Raw genomic sequence first — 20,836 nt, 5'->3', positions numbered from 1 at the left:
ATACAGTCAGCAAAAACAAGACTTGGAGCTGACTGTAACTCAGATCATCAGCTTCTTATAGCAAAATTCCAGCTTAAACTGAAGAAAGTAGGAAAAACCACTGGGCCAGTAAGATACAATCTGAATCAAATCCCTTATGAATACACAGTGGAAGTGAGGAACAGGTTTAAGGATTTAGATTTGGTGGACAGAGTGCCTGAAGAACTATGGATGGAGGCTCGTAACATTATACAGGAGGCAGTAACGAAAACCATCCCAAGGAAAAGGAAATGCAAGAAAGCAAAATGGCTGTCCAACGAGGCCTTACAAATAGCGGAGGAGAGGAGGCAAGCAAAATGCAAGGGAGATAGGGAACGATACAGGAAACTGAATGCAGTTTTCCAAAAAACAGCAAGGAGAGGCAAGAGGGTCTTCTTAAATGAGCAATGCAAAGAAATAGAGGAAAACAATAGAATGGGGAAAACCAGAGATCTGTTCAAGAAAATTGGAGATATGAAAGGAACATTTCGTACAAAGATTACCATAATCAAGGACAAAAGTGGTAAGGACCTAACAGAAGCAGAAGACATCAAGAAGAGGTGGCAAGAATACACAGAGGAATTATACCAGAAAGATATGGAGGTCTCGTACACCTCAGGTAGTGTGGTTGCTGACCTTGAGCCAGACATCTTGGAGAGTGAAGTCAAATGGGCCTTAGAAAGCACTGCTAATAACAAGGCCAGTGGAAGTGATGATATTCCAGCTGAACTGTTTAAAATTTTAAAAGATGATGCTGTTAAGGTGCTACACCCAATATGCCAGCAAGTTTGGAAAACTCAGCAATGGCCAGAGGATTGGAGAAGATCAGTCTACATCCCAATTCCAAAGAAGGGCAGTGCCAAAGAATGCTCCAACTACCGCACAATTGCGCTCATTTCACACGCTAGCAAGGTTATGCTTAAAATTCTACAAGGCAGGCTTAGGCAGTATGTGGACCGAGAACTCCCAGAAGTGCAAGCTGGATTTCGAAAGGGCAGAGGAACCAGAGACCAAATAGCAAACATGCGCTGGATTATGGAGAAAGCTAGAGAGTTCCAGAAAAACGTCTACTTCTGCTTCATTGACTATGCAAAAGCCTTTGACTGTGTCGACCACAGCAAACTATGGCAAGTTCTTAAAGAAATGGGAGTGCCTGATCACCTCATCTGTCTCCTGAGAAATCTCTATGTGGGACAAGAAGCTACAGTTAGAACTGGATATGGAACAACTGATTGGTTCAAAATTGGGAAAGGAGTACGACAAGGTTGTATATTGTCCCCCTGCTTATTTAACTTATATGCAGAATTCATCATGCGAAAGGCTGGACTAGATGAATCCCAAGCCGGAATTAAGATTGCTGGAAGAAATATCAACAACCTCAGATATGCAGATGACACAACCTTGATGGCAGAAAGCGAGGAGGAATTAAAGAACCTTTTAATGAGGGTGAAAGAGGAGAGCGCAAAATATGGTCTGAAGCTCAACATCAAAAAAACCAAGATCATGGCCACTGGTCCCATCACCTCCTGGCAAATAGAAGGGGAAGAAATGGAGGCAGTGAGAGATTTTACTTTCTTGGGCTCCTTGATCACTGCAGATGGTGACAGCAGTCACGAAATTAAAAGACGCCTGCTTCTTGGAAGAAAAGCAATGACAAACCTAGACAGCATCTTAAAAAGCAGAGACATCACCTTGCCGACAAAGGTCCGTATAGTTAAAGCTATGGTTTTCCCAGTAGTGATGTATGGAAGTGAGAGCTGGACCATAAAGAAGGCTGATCGCCGAAGAATTGATGCTTTTGAATTATGGTGCTGGAGGAGACTCTTGAGAGTCCCATGGACTGCAAGAAGATCAAACCTATCCATTCTTAAGGAAATCAGCCCTGAGTGCTCCCTGGAAGGACAGATCGTGAAGCTGAGGCTCCAATACTTTGGCCACCTCATGAGAAGAGAAGACTCCCTGGAAAAGACCCTGATGTTGGGAAAGATTGAGGGCACTAGGAGAAGGGGACGACAGAGGACAAGATGGTTGGACAGTGTTCTCGAAGCTACGAACATGAGTTTGACCAAACTGCGGGAGGCAGTGCAAGACAGGAGTGCCTGGCGTGCTATGGTCCATGGGGTCACGAAGAGTCGGACACGACTAAACGACTAAACAACAACAACAACAGGACAGCATATCTCCCACCGTACTTGAGGACAGCAGGCTTAGAGGGTGCAGACAGTGTGGAAAACACAGAACTGTCCCCCAACACCTGTTGTCTGAGGTGGCCGCCTCATCCTGCCCGACAGTAGGGCCGGCACTGAGCAGCACGCAGAGCACAGTGCACTTGCCAACATTACCAGATGCCTGGCTTGACGGAGAGCAGAATCTTGACCCGGAGACAGCTCAGAATGATTGCCAGAAAGATTGTGTGGATCAGTGCAGAGCTCAGAGTGACTGAAGCGTGAACATACTCAACAAGCTGAGTGAGTTTCAGACAAATATTTACTCGGGTATTTACAAAAAGGAGAGGTATAGCAGGTTTTTGCTGGACCTCACCTTGCAGCAGCACGAGCTTCGTAAGGAATGTGTAGTTCTCTTTGGAAACAAAGGGAACAGTTTCTGAATATTGACGTGGCAAAGCTAACAGGGAACGTAGCACTCAATCACTAGGATCCTGGAGGTTTTTTTTTTTTGTAGTCATCAATGTTTTGAATTTTACACCTGGATCCAGAACTTCCTCCTGATAGCTTCTGGCCTTAACCACAAGGCAACATCATTAGGCTGTGGAATAGTGGGGGATTTTGAAGTGCAGAAGCTGATTATGACACCCCCAAAGAGCTTCCAGAAATGTCGCCAGCTCTGTTGGTCTACTGTATGTATATGTACACACATACACCAAAGAGTAGCAGTACACAACAATACCCCATTTATTAGGATCAGCATGGCTGTAATCCTACGCACAACTCCCTTGAAGTCAGCTTCACTGATTTCAGTGCTTACTACATAGGTTCAGCTTGCAAACATACTGAGCTTCGGCCTGATAAAATGCAACGTATAGCTTTAGAATGCAAACGATCTTGCAAAGAAACAGCTAGCATGAAGTAGGAACGGCAAACAAAGAAAAGGGAAGCTGCGCTCAATCTCTGCTTGGTTACAGTATTCTCCTCTTTCTCTGATTTCCCCTCGTCTGATCACTTACCGACAAACTTGAAAACCTCGTTGTTCCCTCATTCACTTTTGCTTTTCAAAAGGAGCAACATTATTCCTGCTACAGCGCTTTTCAGCGTACAAAGCATTCTGCAGTTGGGGGTGGGATTAGGGTTGCCAGACTCAATAGTGGACAGGACTTCTGTGCCTTTAATTGCCCTGCTCTCTTTTGAGTCTGGAAACCTTAAAGAGAAACCAGCAGACCCTTTGTTTAATTTCCAAGCAAAGGGTCTGCTGGTTTCTCTTTAAGGTTTCCAGACTCAGAAGAGAGCAGGGCAATTAAAGGCACAGAAGTCCTGTCCACTATTGAGTCTGGCAACCCTAGGTGGAATCTACACACACGTTAAAAGCGTTGTGAAAATGCTTTAAAAAGAAAGTTTTGAAAAATTCATTGAATTTGCTATAGCTCACATTCGCCATCTGGTGTCACAATTGTATATTGCACTTTACGACACATTCAAAACGTTTCACTTGCAGCTGCATAGCCGAGTCCCTTATTTCCTAATATAACAGCCCCCTGCCATCCTTTTCACCAATGAATGTTAAGTCCGATAACAGATATATCAATGACCTCTCTTACTTGGCATCTCATGGTCTCTTGGACCAAGATGGTAGCAACACATTCTGTTACACACCGGTCTCATGAGGGCAAAATCAGGGCAGCTGATGCCAAGAAATAGCCAAGCCCATTGCAGTTCAAACTAGTCTTAAGACCAAATCTGACAGAATTAGATTAATCACACTGGCAATCATTTGCAATCTGTTTGGGGTTATTTGGTAATGTTTTAGACTCCATGACAACTGGAGGAGAAGAGGGGGGGGAGAGAAAAGCATTTTAAAATGTGAACGATCTCTGCTAGGGAAGGAATATCTGACGAGGGTCAGACTGATACAGATTGATGCAGGTCGATACAGGGGCAGGTGGTCTTTCAGGTAACCTGGTCCCAAGCTGTTCAGGGCTCTTTATTTGTTAGCAACAAGGACCGGAACATGGCCCAGTAACTGATTGGCAGCCAATGCAGTTCTCTCAGCACATGTGTCTCATGTGCACATCCAAGTGCTCTGACCAAGAACCACTCAGTGTGGCCGAGTCTTTGGGGAAATCCAACCTGTGCTGAGTTTTCGGCAAAATCAGACCATGGCAAGGCAGTTGCACACTGCCCTGAGTCAAATTCAACCTCTGCATGCTGCCATACACATATTTATACTGGAGGTAAAAAAGGTAAAGGACGCCTGGATGGTTAAGTCCCGTCAAAGGAGACTATGGGGTTGCGGCACTCATCTTGCTATCAGGCCGAGGGAGCCAGCATTTGTCCAAAGACAGCTTTCCGGGTCATGTGACCAGCATGAATAAACCGCTTCTGGCGCAACAGAAACCAGAGCGCACGGAAACGCTGTTTACCTTCCCGTCACAGTGGTACCTATGTATCTACTTGCACTGGCGTGCTTTTGAACTGTTAGTTGGCATTGCTCTGGGCAATCCCCGTCACAGGGATTCGAACCGCCAACCTTCCGATCAGTGGTTTGGAAAAGGGCTCAGTGGTTTAGACCACAGCGCCACCCGTGTCCCTACATATTTATATACAGAGGCATTAGAAGGGTTGTGCTCAAACCCAACCCATGAGTGATGATGTCACAGCAACTGCTTCTCTACAGTTGTGAGGAGCAGCCCAAGATGCAATGCTGCTGATGGCGGACTGACTGCAGATAATCTTGTTTTAAAAAAAATAAAAATAAGAACCTATTTTTCCCAGTCTTCTAAAAAGCATCATGCTAAAAAGGTGATTTCCATGTTTTGCAGCAAGATAACAATATGCAGTGTAAAGAAGCATTGTCATTTGCTTAAAGCTGTTGCCTATTAATTCTATTAAGTGAGCACAAGTTCTTGTGCTTTGACAGAAAGGATGAAAAATGTTCCCTAAGTAAATTTTCCACATCATTCTTTTTTATAAAAAAAACACGATTTTTATTGAATTTTCTATTTTACAATTTCAGATAAACATTTTACAGTACATATCTAAGATATCTATGACCTCCCTTCTTCTCTTTCCATGGTTCATTTTGCATATCCTAATTCCCTGCACATTTTACAAAAAAAACTACTGTATACCAATTGGTTTTCCATTATTACACCCATGAAAACCTATTTACACTGTTGAATTTATCTTAATGCTGCCAGCGTTTTCAGCTGTACAGTGTCATTTTCCATATATTCAATAAACGTTTTCCAATACAGTGGAACCTCGGTTTATGGACACCTCGGTTTATGAATTTTCGGTTTATGAACGCCGCAGACCCATCTGGAACGGATTAATTCCCTTTCCATTACTTTCAATGGGAAAGTTCGCTTCAGTTTATGAACGCTTCAGTTTATGAACAGACTTCCGGAACCAATTGTGTTCATAAACCGAGGTAGCACTGTACACTCTTCTTGTTCTCTTATTCTACATGTTAACTTTGCAAGTTGTGTGTATTCTGTCAGCCTGAAGTTGCCATTCTTCTTCAGTTGAGACCTCGCTAATTTTCCATTTTGGGGCTAACGAAACACCGGCTGCAGTTGTTGCATATATAAATAACCTTTTCTGTCACCTGGGAATTAAATTTTCTACATCATTCTTGGTCTCCTAAATCTTTCATAGCCATCATTAGAAGCTTTTTATCTAAGCTTAAAAGCATCACTTCTTTAAATCTTTCTTAATTAGGAGGACGATCAATTCCTTTGATACTTTCAGCTATTAAACCTTACCGTCTACAGCTCTTTAGAAATGTGTTGCTGAACCAGGATTTTGCACTGTGGTACAGTACTAAGGTGGCTTCAGCACTAACCTTTTCTCTGGAAGTGCTGTATTTTGCTTACTCAACTTTTTTTTACGGAGAATCCAGAACACATCATGGCCAAATCGCATTCCATAGGAATGCTGCCTTATGTCATACTGGCAATCCCTTTGGCTCAGTACTGTCTACACTGACTGGCAGCTGCTCTCCAGGGTTTCAAACTGGGCTCTCTTCCCAGTTCTTCCTGAGGATGCCGGGCATTGAACCTGGGACCTTCTGCATGCAAAGCAACTGCTCTATCCCCGAGCCGCAGCTCTTCCCACAATGTATGTTTTCCTTCCATGTTTCTCCCACAACAAAATGTAATTGCAACCCACCCTGTCTAGTATCAAAACACTGCTGTTTGTTTTATTAATCAAGAGTACAAAATACAAAACTGGAGGGGGGAAAAGTGAAAGGAAGAAACGATACATTACATCAATCTATAATTCTATTCCATCACTTCCCGTCCATCCTTCTAAGGCTCCCTTAAGTTTCCCGTTCTTGCTACAAATTTTATTTTTTTTCTAACTATTTAAACATTCAAATTCTTCTCATTATGAACTATAACTGTTCAGCTTACTCCAAATGAACTAAAGCTCTAACATTTTTACAATGGTTGTTTTTTTTAGGTAGTCTACAAACGGCTTCCATTCCTCTTTAAATCTTTTCTCTTCTTGCTCTCTAACTTTGCACGTTAAGATTGCTAATTCTGCGTATTCCATTAATTTCATCTGCCACTCCTCCTTTGTAGGTACTATCTCTTCTCTCCATCTTTGTGCATATAGGATTCTTGCTGCTTTAAATATTTGTTTACTTGGCACCTCGGACCTCATTATTCCTAACAGGAAGGCCTCTTTGGAAAGGTCTTCCGAAATAATTTTGTTCAATTCATTATATATCATTTCCCAATATTCTTTACAGGTCCACCACATGTGATGAAAGGTTCCATCCATAGCTTTACACTTCCAACATTTACCTGATTCTGACTTATATTTTCCCTTAAGAACATAGCAGACCGTGAATTTTAATCCTGTTTTCCACACCGTCCCCCACAAATCTAACTCTATATTGTGGCCCACATCTATAGCCCAATTGATCATTGCCGTCTTCACCATTTCATCCTATGTCTCTCATGCTGACATTTTTTAGGGCAGACTTTTCTTTAGTTAAAAGCTTTGTTTCTGTTCCTTTAATTGCTTCCTGTTCAGCATAGCTGGGCGATAAGTGATTAATGGCTCCTTAATTAGGCAGGTTCTGTTCACTGCAGGGAGAAGCTTTAACGGCAGGCATTCTTTTATTACACTTTGTTTTCTTTCTTTTGTAGCAAAATTATATTGTTTTAGCTACCTAAGAAAAGGGGAAAATGGAAGGAGATGATGTAGTCAAAGCTCTACCGCAGTAGAGGAGCTTATTAATTAAGAGGTACTTAATCATTATTCCTCACAGTCATACTGAACAGGAAGCAACAGAATGGCAAGAAGCTACAAAGAGGAAGCTAATAATTAATTTTTCAGGGGACTTTGGCTGAACAGGGCTTACTTGTGACTAAACAATACTTAAGGGTAGGATATTCCTGGGTAACTCAGTGCTATATGCCGTGTTGCCCGAAGCCATTATTTAAATTAGAGCTAAGCTAAAGTAATTGTTTCAGGTAGGTAGCCGTGTTGGTCTAACGTAGTCAAAAATAATAATAAAGAAATTCCTTCCAGCAGCACCTTAGAGACCAACTAAGTTTGTCATAGGTATGAGCTTTCATGTGCATGCACACTTGCACACGAAAGCTCATACCAATGACAAACTTGGTTGGTCTCTAAGGTGCTACTGGAAGAATTTTTTTTATTTTTCGTTTCGACTAAAGTAATTGGACAGCAATTTTTTTAAAAATGCCTTTAGGAGGGCGAAGCAAAAGTAGCTCTCAAAGGCGAAATTCTAATGTTGGAGGGAGTGGATTTACCACATCAGATGAAGCAACAGACTACAATGGTCCCTCGGTTTACAAACACAATTGGTTCCGGATGTCTGTTCCTAACCTGAAGCGTACTTAACCCATACCTGCCAAGTTGCTGTCAGAGAAATAAGGGACCGGGCCGGAAATACCAGACCGGAAGTAGCGCTGCCGCCATTTTGGAACTGGGCGGAGTATGCTCAGAAGTGACTTTTGATGCTGCTTTGCCCAGTTCCAAAATGGCCACCGCGCCAGAAGTCGCACTGCAGCCATTTTGGAACTGGGCAGAGCAGCATCAAAAGTCGCTGCGCCAGAATAAACCGGGGGAAAACAAAAAAATCCGTTTTTTCAGCTAGGAACAGCTGGAAAAATGGGGATTTCCCGGGGAAAATGGGAGACTTGGCAGCTATGACTTAACCTGAAGCGAACTTTCCCATTGAAAGTAATGGAAAGTGGATTAATCCGTTCCAGACAGGTCTGCGGAGTACTTAAACTGAAAATACTCAAACCGAGGCATACTTAAACCGAGGTATGACTGTATTTCATAGTTTTTCTTACTTGAAAAAAAAAGCTGCAACCAAAATAAGTAGTCAGGGTTGTGGCGCTCCTCATTGCCAACAGAATTACCTGGTATGGAAACAGTGCTATGACGGAGCACCTTCCTCATTATATGCAAGAAGAGAAAGAAAGGGAAAAGGATTGCCCCCGCTGAGAGGCGATACACCACCACTGGACAAAAATCAAGACCATTTCATTTGATTTAACTTAAATTGGAAGTCGGTCCCCTTAACATCTTGTTGCACAACCTTGCCAATGAACTTCTTGAATGCAGCCTGTTAGTTTTTAGTTTATTTTCATGTCTCCAGTAGTCCCTGTCCCTCCACTGATATCCTGTATACTAGGGATGGGGAACTGTCATCCCACAGGCCGGTCCTGATCCGCGAATGGGTCCAATTTTGCCTGCAAGGCCATTTCTCCCAAACCACACCCACCTGCCCACTAGCTGACATCAGTGGTCAGTTTTTGGGTGCGAGGTTTAGTCTTGCATTAGCTGCACACACCATGTTCCCAGGGGGAAATAGCCAAGGCAGCAGAGTTTTACCCCTACTCATCAGCGTTAAAGCTCTTTGCAAAAGCACTATTTGAAGCAGCTCTGCTTTAAGCAAGTGGGTAGGTGGGCGACAAGGGAGGAAAAAGAAGTATTTTCTCCCCCACCATCAGTACTGTACCTGCCTGCTCTCTTAAAGGAGAAGCCTGGGACTACTTCAAATACCATTTTTGCTAAGGCCATTAAGACAACCCCCCATGCTCTTGTTTCAGTCTCTGGAGGCTGAAAAGGGCATGCAGATGCTGACGTAAAACCCTTTGCAATAGTGCTTTCTGAAACAGCTGCCCCAATTCTCCTTTAACAGCAAACTGAAGCTCTCCTGTTACTTTCCAGAGAAAGGGGCATTACTTCAAGCCCAGATACAATATACGTCCCTGAGAAGTGAGGCTTGGAATCTTTTCTCCTTGACACAGTTGGCGTTTCCAAGAAGCTGACATTACAGTGGGCCATTAAACAAAAGTAGCATTTTGCCTGCCAAAGTACAGATATTAAATACAAAAGGGTTTCCATGCCAACTTGAACTCTCCCTCCTCCTTTTCAAGGTTTCGGTGACCAAATCTGATATTTTCCATTCCAAACTCTGTCAAAAAAGCCTTGTCCAAATAAAATTAATTTTAGAAATAATGCCTTTTTTAAAAGAGAATGAAGGAAGGTGCCTTACCTCAGCTTGAAAAGCAGGAATGCCAAGCACTGTGGAGATTTTGAAGGTGTAGATTCGAACATCCCTATTTTACAAGCCTGCTGAAGCCCAACTCAGTTACAGTACAATTGGGAATGGCTGACTTACAGCACAATCCTAACCAACCATGTATACTCAGAAGTAAATCCCATTGAATTCAATGGAGCTTACTCCTAATTGGTTCAGTTAGCAGCTCCGTCTCACACTCCATGGTATGGGTAGATCAGAATCTACTGACTGATCTCTAAAGGATTTGCAGTAGATTAGCAAATTGAACTGTTTAAATATCAACCACCTCGGGCCCTACAACTATCAGGAGAGGCCCTCTTGGTGGTGGTGCCTCTAGTTGCAGCCTGGATGGATTTCCTCTGCTACAGGGTCTTCTTGGCAGTGGCTTCAAGTGGTTTTTTTATTTTTTTAAAAAACATTCCTGTTTACCCAGGCATTTGACGGCTGATATACACAGGCCATGGCACAGGCTGATAGACACAGGCTGTAACAGTGGGGGTATGTGATTGCTTCTAAATGTTCATAGATGTTCTAAATATTTTAAAGGTAAAGGTAAAGGGACCCCTGACCATTAGGTCCAGTCGTGACCGACTCTGGGGTTGCGCGCTCATCTCGCATTATTGGCTGAAGGAGCCGGCGTATAGCTTCCAGGTCATGTGGCCAGCATGACAAAGCCGCTTCTGGCAAACCAGAGCAGCACATGGAAACACCGTTTACCTTCCCGCTGTAGCGGTTCCTATTTATCTACTTGCATTTTGACGTGCTTTCAAACTGCTAGGTTGGCAGGAGCTGGGACCAAGCAACGGCAGCTCACCCCGCCAGAGGGATTTGAACCGCCGACCTTCTGATCAGCAAGCCTAGGCTCAGTGGTTTAACCACAGCGCCACCTGCTTTAATTATGTTTTATTTTAACTATTTTAATTGCCTTCAGCTCTGAGGTTTGCCAGCCTGGGATCCTTTGATGGAAATTTAATGAATGAATAAAGGCAGAGATGGCCAAAATGGAAAAAGGGCAGTTTCCTTTCCTTTTAAATTAAGATGATGATTTCACTCTGGTCCGTCACCCAAGCCTTGCCCTCTCTGGCCAATGATTGGCCAACCTGAATTCCAGTTGATGGCGGGCTGTCCTGCCCTCCTTTGCGGCTGGTCAGGGGAATTCCCGAACAGACCTGGCTAGGATGGAGAGGCGTCCCCCCCCATGGAGCCTAGGCCCTTCCACAATGGGCTGCAACTAGGTAAGAGGCCAGTTTGGTAGTACAGTGGAACCTCGGTTTACGAACACCTCGGTTTACGAATTTTCGGTTTACGAACGCCGCGGACCTGTCTGGAACGGATTAATCCACTTTCCATTACTTTCAATGGGAAAGTTCGCTTCAGTTTATGAACGCTTCAGTTTAAGTACTCCATGGACCATCTGGAACAGATTAATCCACTTTCCATTACTTTCAATGGGAAAGTTCGCTTCAGTTTATGAACGCTTCAGTTTAAGTACTCCGCGGACCCGTCTGGAACAGATTAATCCACTTTCCATTACTTTCAATGGGAAAGTTCGCTTCAGTTTATGAACGCTTCAGTTTATGAACAGACTTCCGGAACCAATTGTGTTCATAAACCGAGGTACCACTGTAAAATCTAATTTTGAGTATGCGGCCAGAGGCAGGTTCCTGGTCCTGAATTCCACATTTTATGGTCAGGCAAGTGGGTTACTGAGGGGGGCTGGTGATAAAAACCCATATAAATTTGGGGGCACCAAGTGCATCTGGACACTTATGACATGTTTTCAAGTCTGCAAGCAGGATACACATTCCACTGTGTCAAAAAGCCAAATGCCAACAGATAGTTTTCATGCGGCTGAGGAGTGGCTGATAATTTATTTCATTTCCATTCCGCAAGTCGACACAAAAGAGGCAAAACTTTGCAGAACACAATCTCCCCCATTGTTTCTGAAGGTTCTGCTTTGCAGTTTCCACAGTGGAAGCCAATGTGCTTTTTGTACAATGGGGCCTACTGGCTAGTAAAACGTGTTTAGGATTGCAGCCTTATTGTATTCGCAGATCAGCAAAGAAGAGAGTCGGATTTCTGAAAGAATAGGGATAGGGTGGTTTGCCAACTGAAGAGTTGATCAACCCCCTTGCTTTTAAAGTTACCATAATGCCCAAACCTCAATTTGAGAATATTGAAGGCGAGAAATGTGAAATAAACTGGCAACCTCCCTCCCGCCCAGCCTCATTGTTAGATTGAACCTGTGTACAAACCATACTTTTTAATCACATTTAAAGTGCATCTCCACAAGGTATCCTGGGAACTGTAGTTTGTTAAGGTGTTGGGAATTGTAGCTCTGTGAGGACTACAGTTCCCAGTAGTCTTTGGGGGAAGCCATGTGCTCTAAAGGTAGGGTGTGTATGCCTCCAGAGACATACTTTAAATTCTGTGCTTTATTTCTGTGTGCTGCTCTAGTTTTGCCAGAAGCGGCTTAGTCATGCTGGCCACATGTCCTGGAAAAACTGTCTGCGGACAAACGTCGGCTCCCTCAACCAGTAAAGAGAGATGAGCGCTGCAACCCCCGAGTCGTTCGTGACTGGACTTAACTGTCAGGGGTCCTTTAAGCACACCTGTCTTAGGCATGCTAATAGAAATGCGCCACAGCCTTCTTCAAACTGGTGCCTTCCAGATTTCATTGAACTTCAACTCCCATCCAGGGCCGACTTAAGCATATGTGGCGCTGGAGTGCAAAGATCCGTACGGCGCTCCTAGATTGCTGTTTGCCCACTGCCTTCTCCCCCCCCCCCCGCTGCATGGCGGCTGTTTCGGCTGCGCACGCAGCACCCGGAGCGCCGTGTAATGTTTTGGGCCCTGCGCGACGCATCCTGTTGCGTGCGCCAAGCTGTGGGTTCCTTTGCTGGCTTTTTCTGCTGTCGCCGCATGCACCCAGCACCGTCCAACATGGGGTGCCAGCGCAGAACGACGCGAAATGCAAGCGGCAGTGGAGGAAAGATCTCCAGACGGGATCCGCATGCTCCTATTCGTCGGGATTTGTTGCTGCCATTGGCACTGTTGGCGTGCGGCAGATCCCATCCAGAGATGTTTCCTCCGCTGCATTCCCAGTCGTTCTGCTCTGGCACCCCACGTTGGGTGTGTAAATAAGCCATAAATCGGCGTGGGGCTGAAACAGTTAGCTGCCATGCAGCTGGGGCAAGAGCCAACAGCCGAGTGGCACAGAGCCCGTCAGACCACTGCGGGCTCTTCTGCTGCAGGCGGCTCGGCGCGAGTTTGGGGGCAAGCGTTGGGAGTCCAGGGAAGAGCCGCCGCCCGTGGCGCTCTGACGAGCTCTGCTCCGCCCAGCTATTGGTGGCTCTTCCTTGGACTCCAACGCGCAGCCCCGGACTCTCGGCCTGGGGCCCCTGAAAGCCCGGCGCCCGAGCGCTGTGCACCCCTAGCCCAACGGTTAAGATGGCCCTGCTCCCATCAGCCCCTGCCAGCATGGCCAATGCTCAGGAATGATGGGAGTTGTAGTCCCTGGAGGGCACCAGTGGACCTTTTAAAGCAGGCATCCCCAAACTCGGCCCTCCAGATGTTTTGGGACTACAGTTCCTATCATCCCTGACCACTGGTCCTGTTTGCTAGGGATGATGGGAGTTGTAGTTCCCAAACATTTGGAGGGCCGAGTTTGGGGATATCTGTTTTAAAGAAAAGGCTGAGAATAAGTAACAGCGTTTCTTTACTTGAGACGGCGAATGCGCTGAACAGTGGAACTAACGCACACCACAGGCCAAGACATTCTGCTGCAGCTTCCTTTCCTGGCCCCTGTCCCCCCCCCCACGTCTGCTTATCACCGCATTATCTGATTAGGGCTGTCACCTGAAGATCTTAACATGATCTTAACATACAACGGGAAAAGGGACAATTTCCCCACATCACTAAAAGTAGTAAAACAAACAAACAAAAAGCCCCATCCCTGGGGTGACATGGCGGATATCCCTTGATCTGCATGGCGAGCCTCTTAAGGTGGAAATATTTTATACAGACTGTGTGGCTCAGTGGTACTGCATCTGCCTTGCATGAAAAAGGTCCCCGGTTCAGTTCCCGGCATCCCCAAGTGAGGAAGACTGGGGAAATCCTGGCTGGAACCCTGGAAAGCTGCCCATTGACAGTCAGTGTGGGCAATATTGAGCTATACAGTACGGTATAATAAGGCAACTTCCTACGTTGCCCTGTTTCCTTCAGATTAATGTATGGAATTCGCTGGTGGTTGTGACCAGCTTGGATGGCTATAAAGGGGGATAAGACACATGAGGAAGATGGATCTATCAGTGGCTGCCCGTCATGGTGGCAAAATGGAACCTCCATTTTCAGAGGTAGTATTCCTCTTTATCAACATCTTTATCAATGACTTGGACGATGGGCTTGAGGGCATCCTCAGCAAGTTTGCAGATGACATCAAATTGGGAGGGGTGGCTAATACCCCAGAGGACAGGATCACACTTCAAAATGACCTTAACAGATTAGACAACTGGGCCAAAGCAAACAAGATGAATTTTAACAGGGAGAAATATAAAGTATTACACTTGGGCAAAAAAAATGAAAGGCACAAATACAGGATGGGTGACACCTGGCTTGAGAGCAGTACATGTGAAAAGGATCTAGGAGTCTTGGTAGACCACAAACTTGACAGGAGTTAACAGTGTGATGCAGCAGCTAAAAAAGCCAATGCAATTCTGGGCTGCATCAATAGGAGTATAGCATCTAGATCAAGGGAAGTAATAGTACCACTGTATTCTGCTCTGGTCAGACCTCACCTGGAATACTGTGTCCAGTTCTGGGCACCACAGTTCAAGAAGGATACTGACAAGCTGGAACGTGTCCAGAGGAAGGCAACCAAAATGGTCAAAGGCCTGGAAACAATGCCTTATGAGGAATGGCTTAGGGAGCTGGGTACGTTTAGCCTGGAGAAGAGAAGGTTAAGGGGTGATATGATAGCCATGTTCAAATATATAAAAGGATGTCATATAGAAGAGGGTGAAAGGTTGTTTTCTGGTGCTCCAGAGAAGCGGACATGGAGCAATGGATTCAAGCTACAAGAAAGAAGATTCCACCTAAACATTAGGAAGAACTTCCTGACAGTAAGAGCTGTTCAACAGTGGAATTTGCTGCCAAGGAGTGTGGTGGAGACTCCTTCTTTGGAGGTCTTTAAGTGGAGGCTTGACAGCCATCTGTCAGGAATGCTTTGATGGTGTTTCCTGCTTGGCAGGGGGTTGGACTGGATGGCCCTTGTGGTCTCTTCCAACTCTATGATTCTATCATTCTATACCACTCGGTGGGAAGCAACAGCTGCCAAGAGCAATGCTTGAGGGCTTCCCAGTGGTATCTAATTGGCAACTGTGTGGGGAACTGTACGGTGGAATTGATGGGCCTTTCGTATGACCCAGAAATGGGGCCCTTTTTAGTCTCTTAATTAGGCTGCATGCAATGGATGCAACCTTTGCAACCAGACCTCTGGCAGCTGTATGTCCTGCAGTCCTGTTTTGGAATTGGAGATATAGAAGATTGCAGCTCTGTGCTGGAGAGATGCAGGGAGCTGGAAGGAGGTTTGGAACATGGGTGGGAAGCTGTTGAATTCTGCGAGCAAAAGAATCTGTGAACACGGAAGAGTTTGCAAACACTCAAAAGTTACGAAAAGTTAGGCATCGGGTGAAAATACTGCTTTTCAAGCAGGGCCTTGGCTCATTTAATCATATATAGCCTTTTAAATGTGTTTGTGGGGGGGGGGGGTTGTTAATATGCTATGCATTTTGTATTTTCATTTTCTTTAATGCTGTAAACTGTCCTGTGATCTTCAGAAGAAGGGCGGTATATGAATTTAATAAATAAGAATGATGGTGATGAACAGAATTGCAACCTAGAGTTTTTGCCCCCAATAATTTTTGCAAATTAAGAACACTTGCATAAATTTACTACTTCTTTTGTTTACCTACCTTGTTGCACAGCCAACATTTTGAGAGCTTTTTTATTAATTTTGAAAAGCAATGGGATGACTGCATGGGGACTGAGGTAATTTGGGGAGAGTTTGTTAAGGGTGCTCGGAGTTGTAGCTCTGCAAGGGATAAACTACAGCTCCCATGATTCTTTGAGGGGGGAGATTCATGCACTTTGAATGTACATTGTATACTCAGCCTGATAAAGGACTATTAGAAACAGTTAATGCCTTGTCTCCTAAGGTACATTCCTACTTTAGTTTAGGAGTCTTTGCTAATCAAATACCATGCACAATATTTCTTTGCAATCATGAGGGCCAGGACCTTGATTCCCTTTCTTTAAAAATAAAATAAAACCAAAGCTTTGATTTTCAGGACAAGATACTGAATGAGGAACCAGATTCCATGCTTGTGAACCCAACTACATGGACTCCGGGCCAAAGCTTTATGTGCTTTTCAGTGTGCACAAGAATTCCTACATGCATAGGTTTCCCTGGCCACTTCAATTCTAGGGCAGCCCTGTTGAAGTACAGTCACTCCTCTTCCTAATTCCCTGAATATGAAATTTCTTGTAGGCATGGAGTCACATGAGTTTGAGGATTAGGTAGGCTGATGACCCTTAATTCTTTTCTACCAATTGTCTCTGCAATTAATTGCCTATCCAATCATCTCCAAACTTCTCGCACGATATGCCCATTTAAGCCAACAGTGAGCTATTCCTTTAATCACAGAGCTTTTTCTTCAGCAGCTTGTGGGAGTTTGGCTTGCGCAGAGATTCCCACACCATGCCCGTTATCTGCCCGCGAAGAGGGAAAAACTTGAGCATAACTTTTGACGGGGTACCATTTGCTCTCCTGTCACTCACCCGAATGCCAAGCGATGCCCCTTTTTTCCAGGAACAAAAGCTCCCAAAGGAAGAGTCGAGCCCCCTTTGTGCGGTCGGCATGTGAAACATTAAATAATTAACCACATCTAATTTTCCCGTATTCATAATGCAGCAAGGCGTCTGGAAACCGAGGCTGACTTCATCCTGGGTCATCGTCCTTCCTCCTTATCAGGTCTTGGGGTAAAGGAAGATTAAACTATTTCACATGCACCTGGCTAAACCAGCTTATGCACATGGGAACCCACCCTTAGCCAATACAGGTGCAATCCAACTTCCTATTTAAGTGAGTGCAGAGCTTCATCTTCTCTGGGAAAAGAAAGGTCTAAAAGACTGCAGGCATATAAATACGCCAAGTTACATATTTGTCCTTCCCCTGATGAGTTAACACAGCGAATCATTTTAAATGCCTCTCTGAAATGTCAAGCATGCTACTGTTCACCAAAACCACTCCAGTAGCCAGCAATATTTTTCTAAAAATATAATTGCAAAGAAGCAGTGCAGCAATATTGATTCCCCCACCTCTAAAGAGTATAAAACAATTCTCTCCAGCCCTTCTGATAACGATATATTCAATATGAAGAAATACTATGTAATCTAAAGGATCAAAACAACTATTTGCTTTTGCTAAGCAGTGACGGGTGTCCGGGAACAATACGAAAACTACCAATTTGCACCATCACGTCATCATTAATTAGATAATTAACTAGACACCTCGCAGAAACAGGGTCCACTCCCTCAGCCCCAGCTGACAGCGCAGAGCAAATTGTCACAGAAAGTTCAGAGAGGGTTTATTTGCTGGCAGTCTTCCAGAAAGAAAGAAAGGGAAAATATATTTCTAAATGCTATTAGCCTGATAAGTTTTCAAGTTGTGTAATGCTAGAACTATGCACAGTGAAATCTTCTGCAGCTGAGAAAGATTTAAAAGAATCTGCCACCAAATCCAGACATCTCAGGATAGTGAAATTCAGTGGACGACGAGAAACAAAAGGGGGACCCATTCGTAGACGAAAGGGATTCTGCAATCCAAAAGAGAAATTCCTAGGCAGTGTGAGATCTACAGTCCCTGTTGTCAAAGAAAATAGGGGTGTGCGTGCGTGCGTGCGTGCGTGCTCTGCTACAAACCCAGTGTCATATACGGCAGATATATTGCGCTGTGCTGCTCAGAAAGCACCCTCATGTTTGCACTTACCTGATTTGACTAGCATTGCTCTGTAAAGTCCAGTCGCCCCAGGTGGGATCCTCACCTGGTCTTCCATCCTCTGGCTCATTTAGGCTTTCAGGTCTTGGTCGGTCTCTCTCTCTCAGCTCCCTGGCACTGACTTAAGCCTCTCCCTCTTTCCAGCACCTCGGCATGTTTCTAAGCCTGCATGACTTTTTGGCAGTATACTGCTAAGCTCTTTCACTTCTGCAAAGACCTTTTCAGAGGCAACGAGAATAAGCGGTCATGTGACCCTGCGAGCGGCTGTATAGTTGCTGCCCTCCCCTGCTGACAAGCACATTCTGCTCTAACAAAACCATTTCCCTCAGATCCTGTAATATATTACATTACTTACTGTGCAAAAAAGAAGAAGAAAGAAAGCACATCAGCCCACACCTCTTAAGAAGGGGGCACTATAGACTCCCCTTTGCACTAGGTTTGTTGTTCATGCTGTGAACTTTGTCAGTGCCTTCAATGCTAAAAAATAATATTTTGTGTTCATTTCAGGAAACACACACACACACACATATATTGGGAGGTGGAAATTGAATTAGCAAGTGGGCAGCGTGGTGCAAAACAATGAGTTATAGAAGCCAGCTTTCAAGGAGCTGAGGAGTTCCTAGAATGGCAATTTAGACAGGAATGTTGGCAGCTTTCCTCCTACGCCTAGAATAGCAGGTGCCAATGTCAGAATTAGCACCCAGGTCACAGCAGCCAAAGAGACTTTGTTTTACAGGTGCACTCTGAACACTGTTCCTCAGGAGAAAGAAAGAGAGAGAAAGTTGGTGGGCAAAAGCCATAGGGGCACATGAAGTTTACCTTATCCTGACTCAGGCCGCTGGCCCATCTAGGCTAAGCCATCTAAATAAATAAGGGACATTCTGCACGCAAAACAGGTGCTCTGGCATTGAACCGCAGTCCTTTCCAGTGTTTCTCAAACCCCATCTGTGGTTGGACTACCACTCCCATCATTCCTAGGTAGCAGGGCCAGCGGTCAGGGATGGGAGTTGTATTTCTACAACTGCTGGGGGCCCAAGTTTGAGAAACACTGGAAGCTGATGGTTCCCTACAGTCCTCGGTCAAAATAAGCTAAGTGGTGATGGAGTCCTGTGTCACGGTCTGGGTTGCTTACGAGCGAAGTCCCAGCAAGGAGCGTCGGGACCGGGGGCAAGATGGTAGACACAAACGTCCGAAGAGCAGAGGTCCAAGGGTCAAGAAGCACAAGGGAAGAAGTCACAGTCCGAAGGTTGAAGCACAAAATCACAGTCCGAGGATCAGAGCATGAAGTCACAGTCCAAGGATCAAGGCATGAAGTCACAGACAAAAGGAAAGAAGGCACACATCGAGGCAGAGAGTGTGGCAAATTGCTGAGGGGAAATGCTGACCTTAAATCCCCTGCCGGCTCTTGCCACTAGGTGCTGCAAATACCAAGTGGCCTCACCTGTGCGGCCGCGCCCTGCCTCTCTGGATCAAGCCGAAGAGGATCCCAGTCCTGCAAAGCCCTGCTGGTCCCAGGGCCCGGCTCCTGCACAAACTCCTGACACCCTGTTTCTGGGTCACAGCCTGCTTACTACCAAGGAGGAGTGCTGCTAGGTGCTTAAACATAGCTGTCAACTTTCGGATTTGAAAATAAGGGATCAGCAGCCTCACCTGTCCCGGGGACAGTCTAGGGCAGGCATCCCCAAACTGCGGCCCTCCAGATGTTTTGGACTACAACTCCCATGATCCCAAGCTAACAGGACCAGTGGTCAGGGAAGATGGGAATTGTAGTCCAAAACATCTGGAGGGCTGAAGTTTGGGGGTGCCTGGTCTAGGGTATATCTAACAATCCAGGATAGCAGCGGGAAACGGTGCTGGAATAAGGGAATTTCCAGCAAAAAAAAGGGGGAAGGTTGACAGCTGTGGCTTGGAATAAGGGAGTTTCCCGCAAAAAAAGGGAGGGTTGACAGCTATGTGCTTAAAAGACTTTGGGTACACACAGGCCCATAACACAATGTGCCACGTGATAATTTATATTTATATGGTACAGTATGTGCAAATATATAAGGGGGAGACAACAAACTCTGGCTCCCAAGGTTTACTGGGAATTATGTGCCGACAGAATTTTCCAGGTCCAGTGCCCTGGATTGGGCCCTCCGCTCTACCTGCAACCCTTTGGCAAGAACCTCCGGTTTATGTGCCCATTAAAGGTAAAACAAGTGCCTCTGGGCAAATTAAGAGGGCATTGTGTAGCATATCTGGTCCCCCGTAAGCAAAGTTCGTTATTTATTTTTTAAAAACATCTTAACTTTTCTGTTTATTCTTTTCTGCAAGCTGCTCTGGGTACTTTATAATAGAAGGGCAGGGTATAAATGTTAATTAACCACCAAGAAAACAACAACAGGTGAGGAAAGTGGTGGGCTGATGCTAGGTCCCAATTACTGAGGTAATTGGGCAGGGTAGGGTTGCCATAAGTCCAGGTTTTCCCAGACATGGCCTCTTTTGGGGGCCCAGCATACCCCTCTGGGCGGATTTTTGTATTTTACATTAAATAACGTTTTTATTTTTGGGGCCGCGCTAGGTCTGGTGATGACTCTGATGGCCGCCAGGCCTTGCACGGGCATCTAGCCTCCCATCGTCTGGAGACGCAGTATCTCATGAGCAGGAGGACAAAGACAGCAAAGGTAAGAGAGGGGAGGGAAGGAAGGGGCAAGCAGGCGGGCGAGGAAGGGGTCAGCGGATGGGAGGGGGCAAGCGACGGAGATGCAGGATGGTGGGGTGTGTGTGTGCCCCAAATGTGTCCAGGTTTTTGTGCTTTGGAATATGGCAACCCCGCTTTTCTGCTCTAGCTTCTACTGGGTCACATGTTGTACAGGGGGCATAGCTGCCAAGTACCCCGTTTTACCTGGGAACCCCCCATATTTTCTTACTGTTTCCCGCAGGTGTCCCGAATGGCAAAATACCCCGTATTCCCCCGGATTACGGAGCTCCTGCCGACGGCCATGTTCTTCTGGTGCCGCGCGAGCACTGGAA

The 20,836-nt window shown here is 45.3% G+C and overlaps 1 protein-coding gene across 1 annotated transcript in view; it reads right to left on the bottom strand.

The window, feature by feature from the left end:
* Positions 1–19,087, bottom strand: part of FAM107A (family with sequence similarity 107 member A) — a 39,675-nt gene extending 20,588 nt beyond the window's left edge. Inside the window, exon 1 of the mRNA XM_035106808.3 lies at positions 17,816–19,087. Within this exon, the coding sequence (XP_034962699.1) occupies positions 17,816–17,894 (79 nt within the window). The 5' untranslated portion in view covers positions 17,895–19,087. The remainder of the gene's footprint in view (positions 1–17,815) is intronic.
* Between the last annotated feature and the right edge of the window lie 1,749 nt (positions 19,088–20,836).

Source organism: Zootoca vivipara, chromosome 2 (genome assembly GCF_965207765.1).
Source record: "Zootoca vivipara chromosome 2, rZooViv2.hap1.1, whole genome shotgun sequence".
Taxonomy (NCBI): domain Eukaryota; kingdom Metazoa; phylum Chordata; class Lepidosauria; order Squamata; family Lacertidae; genus Zootoca; species Zootoca vivipara.
The sequence above is the reverse complement of the archived record's forward strand: the minus strand, read 5'-3'. Positions and strand labels throughout refer to the sequence as shown.